General features: G+C 38.6%; 1 protein-coding gene across 9 annotated transcripts in view; it reads left to right on the forward strand.

Moving 5' to 3' along the window:
* The window catches only part of LOC139979632 (uncharacterized), a 54,778-nt gene that overhangs the window by 20,870 nt on the left and 8,607 nt on the right, over nucleotides 1-25,301 (forward strand). For 5 of the 9 annotated variants that reach the window (XM_071990622.1, XM_071990619.1, XM_071990625.1 and 2 more), the window contains exons 4-14: nucleotides 2,083-2,308; nucleotides 3,199-3,327; nucleotides 7,924-8,478; nucleotides 10,097-10,232; nucleotides 10,857-11,036; nucleotides 11,734-12,013; nucleotides 13,175-13,286; nucleotides 14,313-14,621; nucleotides 17,647-17,763; nucleotides 17,978-18,212; nucleotides 23,218-24,591. In XM_071990622.1, the coding sequence (XP_071846723.1) occupies nucleotides 2,083-2,308; nucleotides 3,199-3,327; nucleotides 7,924-8,478; nucleotides 10,097-10,232; nucleotides 10,857-11,036; nucleotides 11,734-12,013; nucleotides 13,175-13,286; nucleotides 14,313-14,621; nucleotides 17,647-17,763; nucleotides 17,978-18,212; nucleotides 23,218-24,591 (3,653 nt within the window). Of the gene's footprint in view, nucleotides 1-2,082; nucleotides 2,309-3,198; nucleotides 3,328-7,923; nucleotides 8,479-10,096; nucleotides 10,233-10,856; nucleotides 11,037-11,733; nucleotides 12,014-13,174; nucleotides 13,287-14,312; nucleotides 14,622-17,646; nucleotides 17,764-17,977; nucleotides 18,213-19,901; nucleotides 19,935-23,217; nucleotides 24,592-25,301 lie in introns of all 9 variants that reach the window. The other 4 variants (XM_071990621.1, XM_071990623.1, XM_071990627.1 and 1 more) reach the window with 4 other exon arrangements.

The raw sequence follows: 25,301 nt of genomic DNA on the forward strand, positions 1-25,301 counted from the left end.
ACATTCAACATCAAATACTACAAAAGTGCTTGAAAGGCATTCTTCCGGTTGTATCAGGAATGTTACTAGAACACCCACACTGAAGACGTAGACCAATTTATTGAATGCCATCTGGGGGGATGGGTGTATTTTTGTGAAATCAATTGTTCTTAGATACAAAATGGTGCTATATTATGCAACTGTATCAATCTGTTTTGTTTTAAGGCCCTGGCAGCATGAATAGACCATTCTGCTACTCAGGAATTTGTGAACCTTTGAAAATGGGGGGGGGTGGAGGGGGGGAGGAGATCTAGGCATCGCATTGCAGATGGTTCCTTAGCTTTCCAATTTATGAGAAAGTAGATATATCTGACTTTGATTTTCAAAGAAATGTTTTTTTATCTGGTTTATTTTAAGTACATAATTTGGTCCTGCACAGTTTTGATATTAAAGTTTAACTATAGTGAATAGCTTACTTCAGTAAGCTACATTTGTAACTACTGCAGTGTGATAATCTTTGCCCCGCAATATCTGACCACTTTCTGAGGTAGTAATGAAGCTGAAGGCAATCCTGCTAGGCAGTTCTGCTGCACAGGTGTGTGCAAAATGAATTTGTATAAAACCTAGGAAAGGAAAGAATCAAACTTTCCATCTGTGAATTCAAAAACCAGACATACTCAATCCACCTGCCCACTCAACTGTCAATTGTACAGGAATAATCTTAAATATCATACACACTCTATGTTGTACTGGCAAGCCTTCAAAGAAACTGCCATACCTATTTATTTGTTCTATCAGTTTCTTGATTTCTGATCCTTCTTTGTTTGTTTTTGTAGCAGATTGTTTTATTCATTCATTCCATTAACTCTCTTTGTCCACCTGATGTCTTACAGGTCCTTTTGCGACCATAAACAGGATGCAGTGTTACTGTAACATTGTTGACTGCATTTTAAACTTGTTGCCCCTGTGTTCACTTATCTAGACAATGTGTTGTTTCAAGAATAGTGTGTGGAAGGCACACTGGGTCTCTACCTTGCAGGGTTTGTGATGACTGTTAGTCAAGCCTATTTCTTTTTGCCACACAGATTTCTAATACTGAAGTATGTATTATTATAACTTTTTGTTTGATGGGTGTCAGTACAAGACAGACAATCCCCCTGTGTGGGCAACCAACTGAACAGTTTTGTTCTATATCAATGAGTCTGACTGGTGTTTTCCCAAACAATGACTGGCTCTTTCTTCTAGGAAAATAAATAGCTCTCTATTGTTCGTCTGTTTGCACATCCCTTAAAGTTTGATGAGTCTGTTTAATGCCGTGGACAATGGCAATACATTCCAGAGGAAACTCTTGGCTATTATGCTCAGCTTATTGTGCCAGCAAATTGCCCTTTGGTGCACTTTTGTAAGACATGTAAATCTGTTTGAGGCCTGTTTGCTCACTGTGGGATTAAACAAATAAAATATCGTATAAAGTTTTGAGCCAGTTTTGGCTAACCTTGTCGGGGAGATGTATTTATGATATCCTCAAATAATGCTGGTGATATGATGGCAACAGTAACCTAGTAAATTTCAATGGGAATTTTGTGCAATATGTTCCGAGTGTCGACAGACCATGCACGTACTGTACCTAATATTGAACAATCACATTGCTGCATTCATACGAAGAGAATACAAAGCACCATCACAGGGGGAGGGAGTAAGGAGAGATGGGAGTGCAGGGGGCTTAACCACTGGGGCACCGGGCTTTATCCCTGGGGTACGAGTTTCATTTGGCTGCCCATGAAGTTATGAAGGGGCTGCGATATATGAAGAATGCAGAAGGAAGAGTCTGGTGACATAATTATCCCCAGTGCTCAGCCCTGATGCATCTGTTTATATTTGTGATAGCAGTGAAAAAAAGGAATTACAAGGATTTGCAATGTTTCTTTTTGTTGTACCTTCCTTGGATAGATATACTGCATCTGTTGCAAACAGAAATTGGGAGTTGGATGAATGATTGTTTTAATTTCTTCAACAACGAAAAAAGGAAGAAGAAAAAACAATTATGTGTCGGGTTGTTATGTTAAAAACATCCTTTTTTTTTTTATCGTCCGTATTATTCAGGCAGAGACGAGAAAAATTTCTACAAAGTGGCGTTGTCAAGGTTGAAGAGCTAGGTGCCGGTGAAATCACTAACATACTGGCAGACTTGCCATCTACTAATCTGGATTCAGACAACGAGCAAGAAGAGAGTAAGTCCCCGTCTCCTCCAATGGAGGAGGAGAGGACAAAGCCAAGGTTGGAGTGGCAGAGAGGAGAAGAAAAAGCAGTTCCAGATCGACGAAAAGAGGTAGGAGACTTTAACCAGCAACATTCAAAACATGCCCTACAGAATTATTAACTTCTGTAGAAACATGTCAAAAGGCCTACACATGCTCAGCTGCTTTAGTCCATGAGTTAGATTTTAAAGGTTCCAAGTTCTGGAACCTTAAAGAATTTGTAATGCATTTTTATTTCTTTGTTGAAACAGCATAAATTACGGAATGGGTCACGCCCACTTTGCATGTGCTGTAAATTTGTAATATTATAATGTGTACCTTATATCAGGAAACTTTGTATGTTGGAAATGGAAATAAAGCATTTCGATTTGAAAAATGGTTTGATTAGAAAATATGACACCAAGGATCAAAATGGTTATTAACTTCCATATTAAATCAAATGAAGAGCAGAAAATTGCATCAGTTGTTAATATAAAGGAAACCACTAAGTTGACGTTTATCTGTTTAAAGAATGTTTAATAGAGACAGTTTTATCTTAGAGGTTGAAGGAAGTTCATGGTAAATAAATCATTTGATCCTAGCATATTTATGAATGGTTACTGCATGTGTTGTTATATGAGTGGAGAAATGTTGTCCTATGAGGTACAGGAAGTTTGAAACAACTCATTTATGTTAGAAGTATTCTAACCTTACATTGTCGAATTAAAGTATGTTGATGTACCAATTGATATCCTTGTTGGGGTGAATTGGACTACACCTCTGACTAATTTGGTGCCTATTATTTCTGGTTAGTCAATGCATTCTGTTTATCAGTGATGTCTTCAATAGAAGTTCTTACGATATGCCAAGAGGTCCCCGGTACATGTAGATGCCGGACGTTCTTTTCATCAGTTTAACAAAGTTTCTTTTTTACTGACTCCATCTTGACCCCTTCATTTTCCCTGACAATACTCCCATTCAGCTTAGACAGAGATCCAACACACTTCCACCCAATAATCCCACACGAGATGAATCTGTTAAAAGGGTGCCCCCTCCGGTGAAGCCCAAACCGAGATCCAGGAGCGGTAGCCTGCGTGATCGCAGCAATAGCGTTAGTATTTACTGTGCACGTTAGCTTTGCTGTTGTGTTTCACACGTTAACTGACATCTGCAGGGGCCATCTGCACATCCATTTCCCAAGAGTACAATTCTTTATATCTACTGTAGAGCAACATTCAAAATTCTAATATATTTATCATGTGCGAGATACACACTCATCATTTCATGTGGTTTTTAAAGGATACTAACGTTTCAATTTTTTGTAATAATACTATGATAGTAATGGTGTTTCACATACTATTCTACAATATCAAGTGAATTTCTGTGTGTCATTATCAGGGCCGGACTAAGCGTGTGGGGGACTGGGGCACGCAATTGTGTGGGGGCCCTATAGTCTGTATTTTTTCCGCACTTTCGTGGTTGCAAATTCAGAGAGTATTTCATCGTGTTTCAATGAATTTAAAATGTCACTTTCGATAGCAAGAATACTGAGGTTTACCAGTCTCTGTTGGCTCATCGTGGTTCTCATGTGATTTTTAATCAACTTAAATTTTGAAAATGACCTTTCACCGCTACAATTCGACAATTACGGCAGTTTTGTAAATTTTAGGATACTCTAAATGTGGGGGCCCAAAAATGTGGGGGGCCCGGAGCACGTGCCCCTGTTGCCCCGCCCTTAATCCGCTACTGGTCATTTTATGCAGAGAATCATCTTGCTCTCAAGTTCACTGAGTTGAGGTATGATACATAGCCTTTCAAGTGAAACACCATTACTTTTACTAATAATATCACATCTATATTTATATCACCAATATACTCACCATTCTATTAATGTGCAACAGACAAACTCATTCCTAACCCATTCATCATTGAATTATATTCGACCCCTCTCCTTCTGTCTGGAGTCCGCTCTCTGAAATTGCAGGCAGAATGTACAGAAATTTGCCCTCTTATACTTGCAACTCTTGAAATGATTTCCTTGGAGAGGCAAGTACATATTATCTGTCATGAAAGATTACTAGAAGGCTTAGACATGATATACTGGAGCATGCTGTACTGAGGAAGTGTGATGCGGAGTTAAGTAAACTTCATATCACTGTGCAGCAGAATAACAAATATTCATGGATTTATTACTAACATCAAATATGGAATGGCTTCAAAACATTGCTGTCAGCATTTGCTGTGAACTTCAGGGTTAAAATGAAAAAGTAATTTCTTTCTTTAACTTTTGCCAAATAGTGAAGATAAATTGTACTTATTACTGGAAGCATTGATCGTCCTTCTTGTCACTTATATTGATTACAGTGAATTTAATCTACATGAAGTTTCTGTAGTGACATTTCTCCCCCCCCCCCCAAACCCCTCTCCCCCCTGTTGGCACCTTAAGCTTCCTCACCGTATACTCTTTGGTATAATTACAAACTGAAAAGTAAAACCACTCTTGCCATAAAACGGTGAACAAACTGGCAGCCTCTGTCATTCCTACATGCTAAATGTAATTATGAACACTAACTTATTTCTGTGCTACCAGAGTATGATATTCTGAATATTAGCAAGGCATAGCAACCAGAAAATAAATAACTACTGTCCTCTCCCAGAGTCAGTATATTAGCAAAATACTCAGAGAGAAAATTTGATATAATAACTTTGATTAACTTCAACTTAATTTTTAACTCAAATTTTAATTTCTCTTTGGGTTAGTGGCTAGCACTTGAAAAGTTGTGGCCTACTGTATGTTATTGTGAAGAAATATAAACCCAACAGAATTGGCCAGAAGCTAACCTAGGGTACATGACTTGTTAATATACGTGCATTTATACATATGTGCAGGAAGATATATGTTGTGTCTGAGAAGTATGGTAATTGCAGAAAAGCATAAATAATACATAGTGTTTGATAATACAAAGTACACTGCAGTGTTTGATTAACTTATTGCTTAACTGGGGGAGAGAGGTGGGAATTAAGTGTTTTGTTAATGATATACCTTAACAGTCTTGTTGACTCGTTTGGTTAAACGATAACATAAGCAAGCACTTACCTTACTTACCTATTCTAAGTAATCTGTCTTTGGTAATTCCAACGTTTTTGTGATTTATCATTCAAAGTAAACATGTATGCTAGTATTGCATCAGTCGATGTGGTTCTTTGCCCATGTTACCAACATAAAAAAGAGACTTTTGTCATCTCCTTACCCTGCTCGGCTTAGGAGATCAGGATGTTAAAACATGTGCTGTTATAGTTTACAGCACAAGTTTAAAACATGTGCTGCTGTATTTTCACCAAGATCAAAAGCATGTATGAAATTAATGCAGCCTTTACTACTGTGTGAAAAGATTAATATATCTGAAACTCATTTGACTGAGCACAGGACATGTTGACTTCTAAGTGACGGGTGTACTGTTCAAGCCACGACTTTTCTTATATTAATCAGTCAGTCAAAATTCAATTGTCGCACTTTTTACACTGCAGTAGCAGTGTGTAAAGAGTAACTACTTTTCAAGTTGTTTACTCAAAGCTAGACAAAAGTACCTTAATTTCACTGCTTGATCCCTTTGTGGATCTTAAAGCTCCTATACCCCCCCCCCCCCCTCCGTAAAGCAGAGTTTAGAGTTGGTATTCATACAAATTTTGATGCTACTACATTTTAAAATGACCACATTAGCTCTAGATAGTCATGTTTCATTTCGAATGGAATAAAGTAACATTTGAGAATTTTCCAATCTGCTACTTGCATACATACAGTATGAGTATTTCAGTATTACTGATGTGGTGTATATGAATATATATACACAGTATGTTGCTATGAAAACAAAATGTTGGGATTTTTTAAGCCAAACAGAGTTACTGTAGCTGAGTGTAGCATGCCCTTGATTATCGCTCATATTACAGTCTGTGTATTAGTATACATGTATACACTGTCATCTACGAACACAAAGAAAACTCTGTCTTTGTGTTCAAGGTTATTTAAATTGTGTGTTTGTACCCACACTTGTCTGTTTCCTTTACATGCAAGCACCTCTCACCATTCACAGTCCTAATTACCACTGTCATATAGTAGCGCCTAACCTTATCTCATTGCCTTTTGTGTCTCGGAGATGTTACTAAGCCAGCCTGGACTCTCTTAGCTTAATTTCATTGCATTTCCAAGGGGTTTGACGATATAATTCAACAAAAACCAGGCACAATTCAACTGGAAATTAATTCTCCTTTTGTTAAGGTGTGCATTGTAAGAGGTGCATGCTGTCAAATACAGTTAACCCAACAAAAGGAGAGTTAACAGAAGAACTCTCACTAAGGTTAGACTTGAGTGTGCTTGTCAGAAAATCAGACCTTTAAAGAAAGAATATATAGACAAAGGGGAGTGGAATCTGTTGAAGTAGTTGAAGTAGCATTAGATGTATCTTAAAACGAGTATTTAACCAGTTAAATTTGTAATTCTTTGTATAGGCTTAATGTTATCAACGTACAGTACACTTGTTCACTACACATTTTGCAAGACCTTCATTTTAGCCTTACAAGACAATAAGTGATCATCTATAAATTTTGATTTTCATAACTGCAAATTCCTAAATTAAGATTTGGTATGACAGAAAAATCCTGTTTACTAAATAATGTATTGCTGACCCCCCTTGCCCCCCCCCTCCCACCCTTCTTCCTCAAAGTAACAAGGATATGGTGCAATAGGTGTATTCCAAGCTCACCAGTCAAGAAAGTTTCAGATATTGAAAGACTAAATGCCAATTAGTTGACTGTTAGAGAGCAGAAGGAGGAAAGTCATTTAGCCCATCAATGTCCCAAATTATTAGGACATCACACTGTGGCCAAATTTGATGTGTTCACATGTTTTATTTTAACTGGTTTACATTTAGGATAAGAAAATGCTGCAAAGGTGTCATTGGAGCCTGTAGCTTTTCTACCATTTTTTTAAGGAGTTTGGAGCACATTTTTTCGTGTGTACTAATCCTTCTGTTTTATCTTTTTGATTTGACGTGCTGCTGTGTGTGCTAATCATTGTATATTTCTGTGTTCCAGTTTTGTAACCTTTAAAAACAGACAAAAAAAATATGACAATACAGAACAGCAATTTTATTCATGATTTAAATTTTTCAAACTTTGATGTAAATTGCCACTAAATTTGGGATGATGGCATTGCTTTCTATTACCAAGTAAATGTCCAAACTTGTGGAAAAGGGACAGCATTTCCAAACAATTTGTTGAAAGGTCTTATAATTTTAACAAAATACTACTGGATTAAATCAGTTTTAAAATTCTGCTTTTCTAATTAACAAGCATCGGAAGATAGATAGATATTTATTCAGCCACCGATCATAACAATACAATGGAAATTGTAAAAATATAACTTCCTTTCACAAGTTTTGAATGAGAGACTCAAAATTCTTGTGACATTCAAACCTGGTAACGTCATCTTTCTTGAAAAGCTAGGTCTACACAATATCCAACCTATTGGGTGGTAGTATTGGTCTGATGATTTCACTCAAGTCGATACAAGTCAATACAAATACAAGTCAAATGCAAGTCATGGTCAATAACCAGGGCTGTTCAACATTGTCAAAAGTTACTATGCTATAAAAATAGAAGAAGAAAAGACAAGATTTTGTTCACAGAGTGCTTTTTCTGTCTTGTTCAGGTTGAACAGAAGTTTATTGAACCAGAGGTATTCACCACAACGGACTCCAGAACGACATACTCAGCACCACCACCCTCTATGAGACCCGCATCAGAGGTTATCACCGCTACCAATACTGGGAGTACCTATGCTGCACCACCACCAGCCACCTGGTCAGCCCCAGCGACCAGGTCAGCCCCAGCGACCAGGTCAGCCCCAGCGACCAGGTCAGCCCCAGTGACCAGGTCAGTCCCATTGACCAGGTCAGCCCCAGAGACCAGGTCAGTCCCAGAGACCAGATCACTTCCAGCCAGCAGGTCCCCTCCAGCTGTAAGGAGAACAGAACCAGAACCAGTTGAAAAACCTGTCAGTTTCCATGACAAGTTACATAAGGCCAGACAGTATGAGAAGGAGAATGATGACGAGGAACAGAAAGCGAAAGAAGCTGCGAGAAAAGTCTACAAGCCCAAGAGGTCCAGCATCTTTGCAAAGATCCGTGCGTTTGACACCGGCGAAGCTTTTAAGAAGGACAAGGATCAAGAAAGTGTGCCCAAAGTAGAGGAGAAAGCCAAACCAGTAAGTAACAACATAGTTGCATGAATAAATATGTTTTAGTCTTTTTTTCATTAAACAAATTAATGAAATGAATGAAATCATCTCGCTCTCTATCTGCCATTGGTCAATCCGTATTATACAGTACGGTGTTAACCAGGCCAATTTTTTTATGGTGAGCCGAGATGTCCAAATTTCTGTGCTCTGGAGGTCATCTGACAGAAGACTAGTTGTTTACACCAAGTTCAGATTGCATTGTAACTAAATATTCCAAAATCGGTAATATAATTGGTATTATCCCCAAAGCTGGTGTGTAATTCACCCAACTTGCAGATCTCGTCTACAGTGTACATATTGGTCATTGCTACGTTCATACATTTTTTTTGCTACCAAATTTGCTGTTCGGACAACCAAAGAGTAAGGCCTTGTAGTCCCAGGGACAAGCAGAAAAAAACTCCTTAAAGATCTGCCCTGTGAAGTCAGACTTAATGCTACTTCTGGCAGTGGCCATTTCATGGTATAATGGTCATATTTTTGTTGAACTACTTTACTGTATGTTTAGTATTCATACCTTACAAAATGTCAGTAAATAAGGAACCAAAAAATCACATCTTCAACATAAGTAGAGAGATTTATGGTTAATAATTGATCAGTGAACTTTGTCCCCAACCACCAATGGCATAGTTATGTGATGAATTGTACTATGTGTGCACATTACACACCGCTGATCAGAAGAGGAGTATTTGTAAACCTCTTGACTGTAGTGCAACTACACTTGACGAGTAATTGACTGTTGTAAACAGAACGGCAAAAAATCAGACGGTATCAGGAAACTGAAACCGAGTGTCAGCCTCATATCTGTAGACAAGTGGTTATATCCCACATACCATATACCATATTGAAGGACAAGTAGTTAAACCTTGATATACTATTATATACATATAGACAAGTGGTTACATCCTGAATACCATATACCATATTGAAGGACAAGTAGTTAAACCTTGATATACTATTATATACATATAGACAAGTGGTTACATCCTGAATACCATATACCATATTGAAGGACAAGTAGTTAAACCTTGATATTAACATTTAGACAAGTGGTTACATCCCGAGTACCATATACCCATTGAAGGACAAGTAGTCAAAGCTTGATACACTGTATATACATTTGGACAAGTGGTTACAACCTGAATACCATGTTTACCAGTTGAATGACAAATAGTTAAACCTTGATGTATTATATGCACATATAGACAAGTGGTTACATCCTGAATACCATATACCATATTGAAGTACAACTAGTTAAACCTTGATATACTATTATATACATATAGACAAGTGGTTACATCCTGAATACCATATACCATATTGAAGGACAAGTAGTTAAACCTTGATATACTATTATATACATATAGACAAGTGGTTACATCCTGAATACCATATACCATATTGAAGGACAAGTAGTCAAATCTTGATACACTATATATATATATGCATGTGATCATCACAGTCAATATGGAACATAAACTTCAATCATTGCCTAAATCCTGATAATTTTTCTGTTTGGATAAGATATGCCATCAATATTTAGTAGGTTTTATATTATATTGGTTAATCTAGAGTTGTTCTTTTACAGGATATTGAAGATGATGACTTTGAAGATTTAGTAATAATTATGTCTCAGAAAGCGAGAAGTCATCAAGGGTTTGGATTCCAAACATCTGGTGGATATGATGAGAAGAAACCATTGGTGGTGTCTAGTGTTAAAGCAGGTAATAATGAAATGGATCTCCCTCTCCTAGCTATTACCACTCAAATCTGCTTAATTGTTTTAGATGGTAAACTCTCAAGAATCAGTAAATACAATCTCTTTTGTTTGATACTGAACAATCAAAGAGATTTATTTATGTCTCAGTCAAGTCAAAACTAGCTGATACTATCTATGGACAATCACAGAGACGTCTCTGTAGGAACTACAGGTAGTCAGTTGCTACATAAGCATCATCAAGTTGTCTGATACATCAGCTGCTGCATCTGCATATAGCCTAATATTGTATCCCTACAACGTTGGTATACCTAGGCCATAGGTTGTATGTAAGTATGATGGTAATATAGGCTTGTTATCATTCTATTGGACATTTTTATTCATAGCATTGAACAACTCACATGTACTTGAATGGCGGCAGTCTCACAAGGTTGTATAGTTTTTGGTATTGCAATGTAATCAGCCGCTTGGCACGATTGTGTCAGGCAAAACAAGGAAAGATCTATCTTTCAGGGGATTATTACACTCGATAAGTTTGCAGTTGTTTTACACACTTAATATCATTGAGGGAACTCTCTATATGTAATCTGTCGTTTTTAATTGGAGTTTGGCTGGTTGTTGTATTTCACAGGGAGTGTAGCAGACTTCAGTGATCTGAAGGTTGGTGATCAGATTCTCAGCATCAACAAGGAGAGTACCAGACGCTTCAATCAGGAAGACGTCCACCAGTGTCTCGGCCAGTCCATTCTGACAGGCAAGCTGACTTGCAAAGTACGAAGATACCCAGACGGAAAAGTACCAGAAACGACAGGTATGGAGTTTACATATCTTATTTATCATTTACATCGAAGGATTTTTGTTTCCATGCCTGTAAAATTCATGACATTTTCTAAAACTAACAAGAAGTCTTACAGAGTAATGGAATATTTCTCATTCAAACAATATTGAAGGTCAATACAGCGCATAGAGTCATCACAAGACTAGTCTTCCTTCTGATGTCAACAATGTGACTTATCTCCCTCCCAAAGACAAAACCCTGATGTCTGTCATTTAGTATAAGACAACACTGTGACCTATCTCTCTCCTTAAGACAACACTGTATGTGTCCCACTTAAATACAACACTGTGACTTATCTCCCTCCCCAAGACAACACCCTGATGACTGTCTCTCTCCAAAAGACAACACTAAAGTATGACTTATTTCTTTCCTGAAGACAACACTGCATATCTCCCTCCTAAATACAACATTGTGCCAAATCTCCATCCTAAAGAAAACAATGGGACCTGTCTTCTTCCTGATGACAACATTCTGACTGGTGTCCCTCTTAAAGACAACACTAACTGATCTATCTCCTTTAAAGACAACACTTTGACTTATCTCCATAGTGATGGAAACAATTTATCCAATGGTAATGTTATAACTGTAAAAATGTCATTTGAGAAGTGGAAGAAACAATACTTTATCTCTGTTGCTTAGTTCTGAAGTTGCTTTGTCTAAACTGTTTCAGCTGTGAAGGAATCAAAATTCCAAAGAACTTTCCCCTCAAAGCAAGAAAGTCAACCCCCTCCAGTACAAAATCAACCCCCTCCCGTGCAAAGTCAACCCCCTCCAGCACGTCAGCCTGTGAGGACATCGCAGCCTCCGGTTGAGAGCGTGACTAGTCACAGCAAACAGGAACCTGCTGATACAGATATCGATGTTTTGAGACCAGGTCCAACTAAGAATGCCTTGGCTAGGGCACGTCAGATGCTTGATGACCTCGAGATGGAAGATGAAAGCCTCGAAAGGTTTGGAACTTCATTAATTGTCTTCTTGGGGGGGGGGGTGGGGGTGGGGGCTGAGGGAAGCAAGGAGGTTTGTTTGAATGTTTGAAACTGACAAGGATTATATTGAAACCATTATTTAATGTCTTGTTGAAAACATGAAAGATTTTAATCTTACTTAACAATGGCCAAATGCATTAGTTCAGGCATTTCTTCTTCTCTTTTGATGCAAATTAATGTCATTTGCTCTGTCTCTGGTCATTTCACAGACTGTACTGTTGTGATATTGCTTCATCACAATGACTTGATTGATATATTTTGAAGTGTTCTATACCCTAAAAGATATGTAAAAAGAGCTGTCTGCATTTGCTTGTCAATTTCCTACAGTTTCTCCAAACCATGGCATAACACTCAAAATTAGACTTATTGCACAAATTTAGACACCAACCGAAATTTTCCATGAAATTGATTATTAATGAGTAATTACCGATTCCACTTGAATGTAAGATTTGCTCATAAGGACTCTCTGTCATCTTGCTATTAAGTTATGCTCAATAGAAGTCGAAGCGTTCAATACAAAATTTTACTGAAATTTTAGATATTTCAGTATCTAAATGTAGATGCTTTTCATGGATACCTGTTCTTAATTGCAACCTGTGGTGTAATTGTCTTGCGCCATGCAAAATATCTGAGTGAGACTCAGGTTATTGGTGAATGATACAAGAAGTCATTCTGTAACAACCTGAGAAAGTCCAATGCTTTTCAGATGTAGTATTTGCAATGAAGCAGATCTATCAGTTGGCCTCTCCTATTTTGGGAATGTAAGTTTCAAAATAGCATTTTTCACACCAGTGAGTGATGCATGCTTGAGTGCAGAATGAGTGAATTTGGTTGGAAGCACTGTTGGAAAATTTTCTTATTGAACAAAAGCAGATTTTTTCCTAACTTTTACACCACCAGTTAGCACTGTTACTATCAAAAACATATTATTAGTTGTCATTTGAATCTCTGATTAGAGTAGAATGTTGGTTGCCTTTTTATCTCATTTCATTCTACTCCCATGTTTTGGTTCCTTAATAGTTTCTTCAGTCATTAATACTTTGCTGTGAATTTTCTAAGCAAGTTTGCTTTTAGTTTTCCAGAGTTTTTGTAAATCTATTATATTATTCATATCATTCATTGTAGTTCGTCTAAATCATCGGACATCGTAGATTCATCATCAGTTCCACCGACCAACAGACTTGGCAACAAACCATTCTATAGCCAACCCATCAAGAGTAATGGATATGTACCTCATGTAAGTAGTGAAACTTTCAATACATTCAGAGACAGGTTTGGCCTTAACGGAAGGTTATCATTTAAAATCACCAATATTAATCAAATTAGCTGTTTTAAAGCGACCATTCACAAAGACAGGTTGTGGCGGGGTTTCGGTGGGTTGTGGCGGGGTTTCGGTGGGTTGTGGCGGGGTTTCGGTGGGTTGTGGCGGGGTTTCGGTGGGTTGTGGCGGGGTTTCGGTGGGTTGTGGCGGGGTTTCGGTGGGTTGTGGCGGGGTTTCGGTGGGTTGTGGCGGGGTTTCGGTGGGTTGTGGCGGGGTTTCGGTGGGTTGTGGCGGGGTTTCGGTGGGTTGTGGCGGGGTTTCGGTGGGTTGTGGCGGGGTTTCGGTGGGTTGTGGCGGGGTTTCGGTGGGTTGTGGCGGGGTTTCGGTGGGTTGTGGCGGGGTTTCGGTGGGTTGTGGCGGGGTTTCGGTGGGTTGTGGCGGGGTTTCGGTGGGTTAACCTACAGTCTTCAAAGCTTGCTGACAGAGATCCAATTATTATTATCGGGCCCATAGTTAAACCTAATGTTCGTACATTGTCATCATCAGAGGTTTAGCCCTCATAGGCCATCCTGGGTCATGGGCCTAAGAGTTTGGGGACCACTGTTCTAAAGAATAATCATAGATTGTAGTTATTCAATAATTGGAGTGCAATCCAGCTGAATGAATTTCATGTTTGAGATAATGGTAAGGGATGGGGTTAGGTTATGTGTGGAGTATTGAGGACCATACTAGGGTTGGGTTTATGTCATGTGAGTGGGTAATGTGGAGGTTTCATGTTTAGGTTGAGATTAGGTTGCGTGAGGGGCAATGGGAAGCATGTTAGGGTCAGGTCTAAGTCACTTAAGAAATAGTGGGGCAGATAAGGATAGTCTCCCGCCCCCTCCCTCCCTCCCCACCCCCCGCCCCTTGCAGATTGCATAAAGACTGATGCTTTTAGGCTTTTGTTCTTTCCCCCATTTTTTTTTTTCAATTATTGTTTTACTGCTATCTGGGAAAAAAAAGAATGAGGTGATAGCTGTTGAGCAGAAAGCAGGAGAAGATGAAAGTGATGCTCCCATTCATGAATTACAGCCTGATAAGCAAGAGGATGACTGGGCCCCCAATGCCTCCATGGAGGTGCGGGTAGGGACACCGCAAACTCTTCAGAAATCTGAAGATTTGTGTCCCTCCGACGGCCCACAAATGTCCACTGTCGAACCCAGATCAGGAGTTACATCCACCGATCCTGGTCTGGATGAGTCATTTTCTCAAAGTGAAGACTTTGATGACAATGAAAGTGGTGTAGCACCGTTAAATTTGGCCAGCGACGAGGTTTGTGATGATGTCATTGTTTGCTGTGAATCATCATAATCTGTGTAGTCTCTTCTCCTCACTAACAATTAATCATTTGAACAATGGTCATCTATCTCTCGTTCCACCTCATTTACCAGCGGCTGAAGTAGGTTGAAAGTAGAACCACGGTTTTTCTCTCTTGATAAATCTCATTAAACAGGGCTGAGTTCGGTTGAAAGTAAGACCGTGGTCATGTCTCCCTTGATAAATTTCATTTACCAGGGCTGAGTTTGGTTGAAGTTAAGACCGTGGTCATGCCTCTCTTGGTAAACCTCATTAACTAGGGCTGAGTTGTTCATGTCTCTCTAGGTGTGATTTCATTTACCACGGCTGAGTTAGGTTGAAAGCAAAACTGGTCTTGTTTCTCTTGATAAACCTATTAACCAGGGCTGAGTTTAGTTGAATTTAAGACCATTGGTATTGTTTCTCTTGGTAATTACAGATTTATGTGGGGGTGAGTTAGTTTGGAATGAGGACCATGGTCATGTTTCTCTTGGCATACCTCAGTTAAAACTTATGTAAAAAGTAAATTGTGTTAGTAACCTTTACAGGAAGAACCAACAGTTTGTTAAAGTTTTCTCAATTCATTGACATCATTAGATATCAAGTTTCTTTTGGATCTGATATTTCTGATTTTGGGAGACAAAAAGCTATAAGGTTGATATCTAGAGTTTCTAATTTACATAATGGGAACAGGGATATTTGGTTTTGATTTCTTCAATATTTCTTTCACCTCTCTAAGATAGTACTGAACCATCTTTGTGTGCTTAACACAATCATTTCATAGATAGCATTCAGCCACTGTCGTCTATTTTACTCAACCACCTATATGAGTCTCATTCCTCATTTTGTTTTTAGTCAAGAATTAATTAATTTAATCAGTTAATTTCTCATTTTGACTTGTCATTTTTGGATGGCAGATGTTGGATGTTGACTTGTCATTTTTTTTTTCACTCAAACTATCCTATAAAGGATATTTAACAATCTAAGAATTGTCAACAAGTGGTTGTTGTCCTTGGAATATTTCACAATCTGTTCCTAATGTAACTGCTATGCCACAGGTTTGCCAGAGCAATGTGATAATATGTTACTGACAAGGGCAAGAATTTCAAAATGTTATCACCTTGCTAAAAATATGCAAAATAATTCTACTGGCTGTAATCAAGATTGTCCCCACTGGCATTTTCTTGAATCGCAGAACAGGCTAATGAGAACAGCCGTATAACATTTGCTGATAATAAATTGTAATACTGGGCTTAAATGTGAGATAAAGAAATAATGCCCACTTTTTGATTGATCTTTGTTACCAGACTTCCCGTGTTTTTATGTCCTAAATGCATATTGGTCAAAAACATTACAGTGCCTATTTTGCTGTACTGGTAAACACAGAAACCCATTGGCATTTAGGGGGTAAACAGCCTGAATTTCGAGGTCTCTTCGTCGCTGGTTAAATTTTGTGTGAAATCAAAGGGTCTTGAGGTTTGGCAAATGACAGGCATGCAATAAAGACATGTTAGAGAATAGTTCAAAGTTAGACAACTGATTGAAACTCCAATACACATATAGAACTAGTACAAAGACTATTGGTCCATATCACATGTTGCTAATGACTACAATATCAACCAATAGGGATTCACCTCTTTACTAGTGAAAAGAGGGATATATCATAAGGTGTGAGACACTGTAGCTCATCACTAGTTGTTACATTCAAAATATAATACTCAACACAGACCTTCAGTCGTGACTAGTTAAACCAGGTGTAGATCATACCTGAATCCCTCAGGCATTTAGTTCATCACTAGTTGTAACATTCAGATATATACTTTACACAGACATTCTGTCATCAGTAGCTGCAAGAGGTGTAGATCATACCTGAATCCCTCAGGCATTTAGTTCATCACTAGTTGTAACATTCAGATATATACTTTACACAGACATTCTGTCATCAGTAGCTGCAAGAGGTGTAGATCATACCTGAATCCCTAAGGCATTTAGTTCATCACTAGTTGTAACATTCAGATATATACTTTACACAGACATTCTGTCATCAGTAGCTGCAAGAGGTGTAGATCATACCTGAATCCCTCAGGCATTTAGTTCATCACTAGTTGTAACATTCAGATATATACTTTACACAGACATTCTGTCATCAGTAGCTGCAAGAGGTGTAGATCATACCTGAATCCCTAAGGCATTTAGTTCATCACTAGTTGTAACATTCAGATATCATACTTTACACAGACATTCAGGAATCAGTAGCTGAAACAGGTGTATATCATACCTGAATCCCTAAGGCATTTAGTATCTCATACTTTACACAGACATTCAGGAATCAGTAGCTGCAAGAGGTGTAGATCATACCTGAATCCCTCAGGAATTTATCTCATCACTAGTGAATAGTCTTGGATATTTTTTAGAAATTGTTAGATTAAAGTTTGAGTTAATGCTGCTGTTCCTCATACATAGTTTGTTGTGCAATTATTTTTCATGAATATTGTGCAAATACTCTGCTGAGTTTATATTATTGCTCTCAGATGTGTATGACTTGTGACTGTTTATATAGTGAATGTTTATATAGTGAACTTTATTCTACCACACCAGAAATGAGGCTCAGTACATCGGTGCCATTTTTTACAACTCTTTCTTGCTGTGAGTTCTCTGTGAAAGTTAGGCCAAGAGTGCAAATCGTATTGGTATAAATTGTATGTTGCTGTTATCCAGTATCACCTTTCACTACTTTGGAAAGTTCCTTCAAAAATTCCTTCAATCCATGGTATGTTAGTTTATCAAGTTTGCAAGGCATATCAAGGTTTGACAAGGACTGATGATTCCCTGATTTTTTTAAAAATCATAAATTCATTCATAAATATGTTCTGATAGCCCTCCTGTTTCAGAACGTACATTAGCAGTTATTTGTGCTTCAGCACCTTGGAGTGTTCATGATATTGACACTCTACAAAATGTCATTGATTTGTTTATTGATTTATTGATTGTCTTTCTCCAGGGAGCAGAGAGTAACAGCATGGACAATGAGAGTCTTTCCTCTGAGGATAGTCGGCAGTCCAGTCAGAGGTACAGGCCGACTCTACAGACTCAGGACCGAGTGAGTCGCCACACTCCTGTGAGTATTTCCTGATTGATTAACTCTTACCAGTGCATGACCTCAAGATGCTGTAATCTTCCTCTGCCCATTCAATGGTTTTTGTTTTTGTCTTTACATGCAGAGGTAGTGCAACATTTATGCCATCGTTAATGTCTAATTAAGACGAATTGACTCTTTTTGTCTCTGGGGTACAACCATAGAATGCTTACATCTGACATCTTTGTTATCATAGACTTCCAGTCAAGATGAAGGGTACGGCCAGGAATATCAACCAAAGCCCACCTTCAGATCAGGTCTCATCCCCAAGGCATATCAGACCAAAGCACCGGAACCGTACAAGCCGCCCTCTAGTCGCGACCTGCAAGAACCTGTCAACAGCCGTAGCGACATCAATCAAAGACGCACTGAATTTTTCCGTAAGGTTACCTACGCGCCTCGTATGAAATTGCTCTGGCGACGACGACCAGGTACTGGGTACCCATGCATATTCATAGGGATGTCTGCTGTATTCCAAATACCTCAACATTCAAGTGTCTTTCCAAATTCCCTAAAATTACCTCCTGTCCACTTGTTTACTAATCTCAAAAAATGTATTTCAACTTTCTCTTGATCAGAGAAATGTTAATACATGTATAACTTATATCAGAAATTCATTCAAAAGTTCCCAGCAGCAGTTTTCAACTTGAAATTTCTGTTTCACAAAAAATTGTGGCTTCCTACCATTTATCTCAATTCCCATGATTTTGTGCAAAAATCAATTTGTTTCTTCTTCCTCGCTTGATACTAAAGCGTTTGTTTGCAATTTAATCAGCCCCTACCACTCTGCATGGGTACTAACTGAGTCGTCTGTCGTGTCGTGATTGCATTTTATACCGCATTCATGTTTTGTTTCTGCTGCTGTTGCATCTCTGCGTATTATTGTAATTACAACACTGCAGCATATAATCTTCAAGCCTATTCCGATGTGTTGCATGTACAAGATTGTTGTGGTAGCCTGCACCAGTCTCGGTTTGATGTTTGATTTTTTTTCAACTAAATTGGCATCGCCAATGGAGCTTTTGCAATAGAAATGTGTCTATATGTATCTGTCTTTCAACATCAATTGAAAAGCTGTTGCTCATAGCCAATTTGCTTGATCCTGACAGAAGAAGTTGTTAAAGTGTTTGCCCATGTCGAGTCTTCATTAATGTTACACAAAAAGTAAGGCAGAACATTATTTGAAGGTCGAGGGGCAGTCAAAACATGAAATCCATCAAAGTGCTCTTCTTAAGGATTTAGTCTTGATTTGGATTAAAATTTTAGACAAGTTCAGTTGCTGACTGGGGCACAAAGTTGTATGAGTAAATGGGGGAAAAAATTATTGGAAGGACCCTGTTAATAGGAAGTCTGCTAAAAGAATAGAGCACACATCAAACATTTGTGAGCTGCAATTTCAATGGAGAAATGACATATGGCTTCTAGACACATTTTTTATCCCTTATTGAAGTTTCTTAAAATGAACTGAAAGTGATGTTACTGTGGTTATAAATCAAATAACATTTGCCCATTGCAGTACAAACTGGGCTAATTTGACTTCTACGGTGGCCATTTTTTCCCGTAATAGTTGACTCTTACTTTCTGAGTAATAGATTGGCTTATAGTCAACAACTGGTTTTCTGCAGGTATTCTGGTATATACTCTAGGCTTTGAACACAAGCTTATTATCAAACTGTGGTTTCTTTTAAAGAGTTTTTTTTCTGTACAGGTATGGTATGTTTCTCTTTACCCTATCATGTAATTGTGCACACAGAGTATAACATTAGGCACAATTTTACAGGTTTCTGCTATTGACGGAAACGATGGCAATAGGGATTTAATTTTGACCTGATTGATAGAAATATTCATGTTCAAAGTTCAGGATCACAACGAGTAGAATAGATAGACAGTGTATGTGAACCTGTCCATAGTTGCACAAATTGGCAATGTCAGTAAAATCGGACTCTCTACATTTGTAAGTTTGAACCCTTTGTTTGTTGGATTTGGCCTGTTGAGAACTTGATCCAAAAAACAAGTGAAGCTAGGGTTAAAGTGTTTGATGGATTTCAAAAACTATTGAAAGTAAGAAGTTTGGCAAAACCCTTCAGGATATATAACTTTGCAAGTCTTTTTGAAAACAGGAGAACTGCAGACTGAGAAAAACAAGGAGCCAGGTATTCCAAATGATTAATTTTCATCCATAACTTTTTTCGTTTTCCACACGAAAATAATTAAAAACTTCTAATTTAATTTATCTGTTCACAATCAACCTCTACATGTCAATTCTCTGTCTCATAGGTAGAGTAATACATCTGTTCATTTCTTTTCTGTCGGGGTGGGGCTGGAGAGGGAGGGGAAGGGAATGGTGTGTGGATGATTATGTTTCCATGTCTACCCGTAAAGAAAAAAAGTATATATAGACTCTTATAGTTCATTTTTGTTACCAGTATGACAGGGAGGAAAGATAGGACAGTATGTTCTAGCAGGGTTGTTTTATTTATGGGATGTTAAATTTGCCAGCTGGCACTCTGAATATCTAGATCCACATTCTCATTCCTAATATACCAAGTTTTGTCAAAGTTAGGAATGGTGTGAAGTAGAAAAATTTGGACCTGTTTACAAGATACTTAAATGACAGATATCAAGGTTTTAAATGGAATGATGAATTTTCCACTCTTTTTCATGAGATGCTCCTCCATTGGGAGTGTTTCATTCTGTTGAATATTCAACATGGTAATGATATCAGCTATAATCTACCCTTTGATTATCACACTTACTAGCTTCATCACATGACACTCTGTACCTCATAAATTTCATTGCCCAGTATTAACCTCATGTTCATAAATCTAAATCTTTAATATTTACCCTCTGGCTAATTTTCAAAATACTGCATTAAAATACTTTAGTCTCAATCTTTAAGTTTTCATTACAGCAGCAACTGTCTCCACTGAAATAGTTAAGAAATCGTTTAGTACAGTAGTTGATAGTACATTTTTCTGTATATTACAATCCTTTGAGTTGATAGAAATCCTTTTGAGTTGATAGACATCCTTTGAGTTGATAGAAAGCATTGCCTTGCCATGGATTAATTGTAAACAAAGGTCCCAGGGAGACTTCATAGTTTACATTAAAGGCATTGAAGACTCGCCCCAAACAGTGTGCGGCCATCTGAAAAAGTTAACTTTCTGATGCTTGCAAGTGACGTTTTGTTCGTGTCGCTACAAAATGCAGACAGTGATGAAACGTGATACCTTGTTATCTTCAGCTGGACCTGAGATGTCCATCGCTGTATCGTTTATACACTGTGCTGTGGGTATTGGCCCCAGCTGCATGTACTGACTGTACACTAGTGTCTAATTACCGACGGTAGCAAGCTGTGTGTGTATTTTCTGGGATCGATGGTGGTGTCTAACACTTCTGTTACACCTCATTCGGAACTAGGTCAGATTACCGGCATTAGACGTTTCTTTTTGCGCGAGTCTTCACACCCTTTAATATTCATAGCTTACATGTATCGCCATTCTGTATATACGCACATGATTCTGTTATCCTTTTACATACTGTATATGCAGGCGGTTAACCTGCTAGTTAAGGCACACGTATTAACAAACAGTTTATACTTTTTGCTCGCCCTCTGTCTGGTATCTTATCAGATTATCCATATTTACTTGGTGTAAGTAGTATCTTAGGGTTGACTGGTTTACTCAAACTGTACCACATTTGTCCAATATGTACAACTTGTAGCATACTTTCACCACACACATGCTATATCCTGTAACTAAACATTTACATAATCCCACATGGTTTATCATAGTACATGCTAAAATACCCACAATTGTAACTCCTGTATGTATCCAATAACATTTGACATCCTCTTAGATGTCCCATTTGTTCCAATATCGATATAACTTCTTGGGTACCTCTATTTTGTTCCAATGTTCGTTTCGGACATTATTACTGGCTCATAGCTATCACTCTATTGCCCTACCTCGCAAGAATCTCTCCAGACCATCAAAAAGGACTATTTGTATGAGGGTTATTATTTTTTCTGCCTTGTTTCATTTTATGAGATTCCTTGGCAGTACTATTCTATCATATTGGTGATTTACAAATAAATATTCATAAAACAAAAAGTGAAATTTCTATGAAGTGTAGAGACTGGGCTGTTTCTATGTAATAATTTCTTGGTATTTGTAGCTTTAAGGTTTGTTTAATACAGAGTGTAATCTATAGTGTTGTTGTACAGGACTGAACTATGGGATTTTTATATCATTTTCTGTAATCATATCATCGTGTATATTTATATGTAGCCTCCCATCTCCAGCAGGAACAAATCATCATCAAGTATATTTATATGTAACCTCCCAGGCTCCCACCTCCAGCAGGAAAATATCACCATCAAGTGTATTTATACATAGCCTCCCACCTCCAGCAGGAACAAATCATCATCAAGTATATTGAATGTAACCTCCCACCTCCAGCAGGAATAAATCATCATGAAGTGTATTTATATGTAACCTCCCACCTCCAGATAGAACAAATCACCATCAAGTATATTTATATGTAAACTCCCACCTCCAGCAGGAACAAATCACCATCAAGTATATTTATATGTAACCTTCCACCTCCAGCAGGAACAAATCATCATCAAGTATATTTATATGTAACCTTCCACCTCCAGCAGGAACAAATCATCATCAAGTATATTTATATGTAACCTCCCACCTACAGCAGGAACAAATCATCGTCAAGTATATTTATATATAACCTCCCATCTCCAGCAGGAACAAATCATCATCAAGTACATTTAATTGTAACCTCCCACCTCCAGCAGGAACAAACCATCATGTATTTTACAGACGGGAGTGTATAGTGACAGCCTGCAAATTGTAGGACGGATTATGCAAATGTGGATTGCAAGAAAATTCTTAATGGGTCGCAGGATTTTGTCCAGACATTGATGAATTTACTTAATACAGTTTAAGGTGTTTTATCATCCAGTCCATAGTCCAAGCTAGCTTTCATGAATTCTGAGGTGTGGTGGTCCAGATGGTGGGTTGTGGCCCAGATCTCAATAGAGATCCTGGGCTGTGGGCTGCAGCATGTGAACATTTTATTGTATAAAACATACTGCACACAGCTGATACATATCTGATCTCTGGGATTTTGCTATCTTTTCCTTTAATTACATCTATATATTTATATATATATATATAAATTATAGTTATATCTTTATTATATAACCTTTCATTCTCTGCAAGAGCAAATTCTTCTATGTTTATACTCATGATTCTAACTTGTAGAAAAGTTTTGGAAAAAAATTCACATATAACCCTTTCTACATATCATTTGGAAAGTATTACACACAATTCTTAATGCAGTGATGAATATCTCTGCTGATATGAAAAAGTTTCTTCATGAATGTCATGTTGATTTGTTTTCATGTTACCTCTTCAGCTGATGAAGATTGGAAAGATAAACCGCAAGATGATATGGACAATTTATGGAAGCAAGTTGAAGAACCTGTCGTCGCAGCAGATGAGGAAACTAGTGAAATGGCTCCAACATATAGACCCATCAAACCCTCAACTGCTCATCGAAGACCATTCAATAGAGAGGAAGAGAGGAAACGACTGGAGAGATGGAATGAAGAACAGGAGAGAAGGCGGCAGGAGAAGTACCAACAGGAGCAGCAGAGACTGTTGGAGGAGCAGGAGAGAACACTCCAGGCTGCCACGGAGGATGTACAGAAGAAACGAACTCAGGAGGAGAGGAGTTTTGAGGAGAGGAGAAAGGCACTTCAAAGGCAGCAAGAGGAGTTAAGAGAGATTAGACAAAAGCAGATAGAGGACGAGGAAAACCGACGGAAAGCAAGACTGGAACAGGAGAGGCGAGACAGAGAGGAGGCTGAACGAGAGAGGAAAGAAGCAGAGGAGAGGAGAGAAAAGGAACGAGCAGAGGAAGAGAGGAAGAGGAAGGAGATGATGGAGAAGGAGAGGATATTGCGGGAGGCTGCAGAGAAAGAGAGATTGGCCAGAGAGAAGGAGGAGGAAGATAAACGTGAGAGGGAGAGGCTACAGAGAGAACGAGAACAGCGAGAGAAGGCAGCTAGAGACAAGATTAGGAGGGAGCGGGAGGAGTACGCCAAAATGCTGAAAGAGAGAGAGAGGGAGAAGCAGGAGCAATTGCAGATGAGGGCAGAGGCAGAGCAGAAAAGGCAGGATGAAGAGGAAGCAGATCAGGAGAGGCAGGAGATTGAGAAGTGGAAAGTGGAAAACGAGGAACGGGAGAAAGCAGCCAAGCTTAAAGCTGAGCAGGGCACAGCCATGCAAGAGGAGGCCCAGAGGAAATTTGAGGCAGAAGAAAGGGAGCGGATCAGAGCAGAGGAGAGAGAGAAAATGAGACTCGAATGGGAGGAGGAGAGGAAGAGAGATTTAGAGCAACTTCGAATGGACAAAGAACTCCTCCAGAAGGAGAGAGAAGAAATGGCTAAGAGGCAGGAGGAGGAGAAGAGGAAGCTACAGTTGGAGAAGGAGAGAGTCAGGATGGAGAAAGAGCTGGAACAAAAGAAAGCTCCAGTAATAGAAATGCCAGTATCTAAGATCACAAATGGAGATGTGATGTCCGCCGCTCCAAAGCAACAGCTGGGAATGAGTCAATCGCCAAGGAATCGTTACTCACCACAGAACGGGCATGGGCAATCCCCACGGAATGGACAGTCGCCACGAACAGTCAGCCCTGGGACTCAACGAATCAAGGAGAATAACCAGAAAAATATGTTTCCAGAGAGAGACCAGCCACCAAGCCATTCCATTATGTCTCAGTACAAAGGTCAGTGATGGCAGGGGGTTCTCAAAATACCAGAAACTATGTTGACAGGGCAAACAAAATGAGACTATTAATCGCAGTCACATGTTTGGGCAAAATAAAGTTATACTATTCATTATATATAGTCTAATGATGGCTTTACTCACAAAGTTACTACAAATAAGTGTAAGTTTTTCCAAATCTTCCTTTGCAGTTTTGTCAGCCAAAAATCTTATGAATATTCACACCAAGAACTTCATGGATGTGCCTTTGTTGTATCCTAACTCCTGTTACCATACTTTGAAACTTTGATTTTGAAGCACTTTGTCCTCTGAGCTATAAATTTAAGAGCTTTAAATGCCCAAAAACCGAAGTGGTTTTTTAACAGGTATCTCTGTGATGAGGGTGGTGGAGTGTCAATGTGTGCATGTATGGATCACCTATTTGAACATAGCTAGGCTTGGTTGTACTTGATACTTGGCATGTCGGTCCCCCTTGATGAGTGCAAGTAGCCCATTGAAATCGGTGGAGGTAATAGCTCTTTCGAGGTCAGCGGAGGTCAAAGTATGAAATTTGTGAAACATTGTACCTGCAAAGGTGAAGTTTGGGGGAATGTCATACTTGTGTAATTTCATTCAGCCTAGTGAATACAAGGATTTTTTGGGTCAGTGAGGTCAATACAGGTCAAAGTTCAAACTCTTTAACACAGGTAAATGTTGCATCAGTTACATATT

This window comes from Apostichopus japonicus, chromosome 14 (assembly GCF_037975245.1).
Source record: "Apostichopus japonicus isolate 1M-3 chromosome 14, ASM3797524v1, whole genome shotgun sequence".
NCBI classification, from domain to species: Eukaryota; Metazoa; Echinodermata; class Holothuroidea; order Aspidochirotida; family Stichopodidae; genus Apostichopus; species Apostichopus japonicus.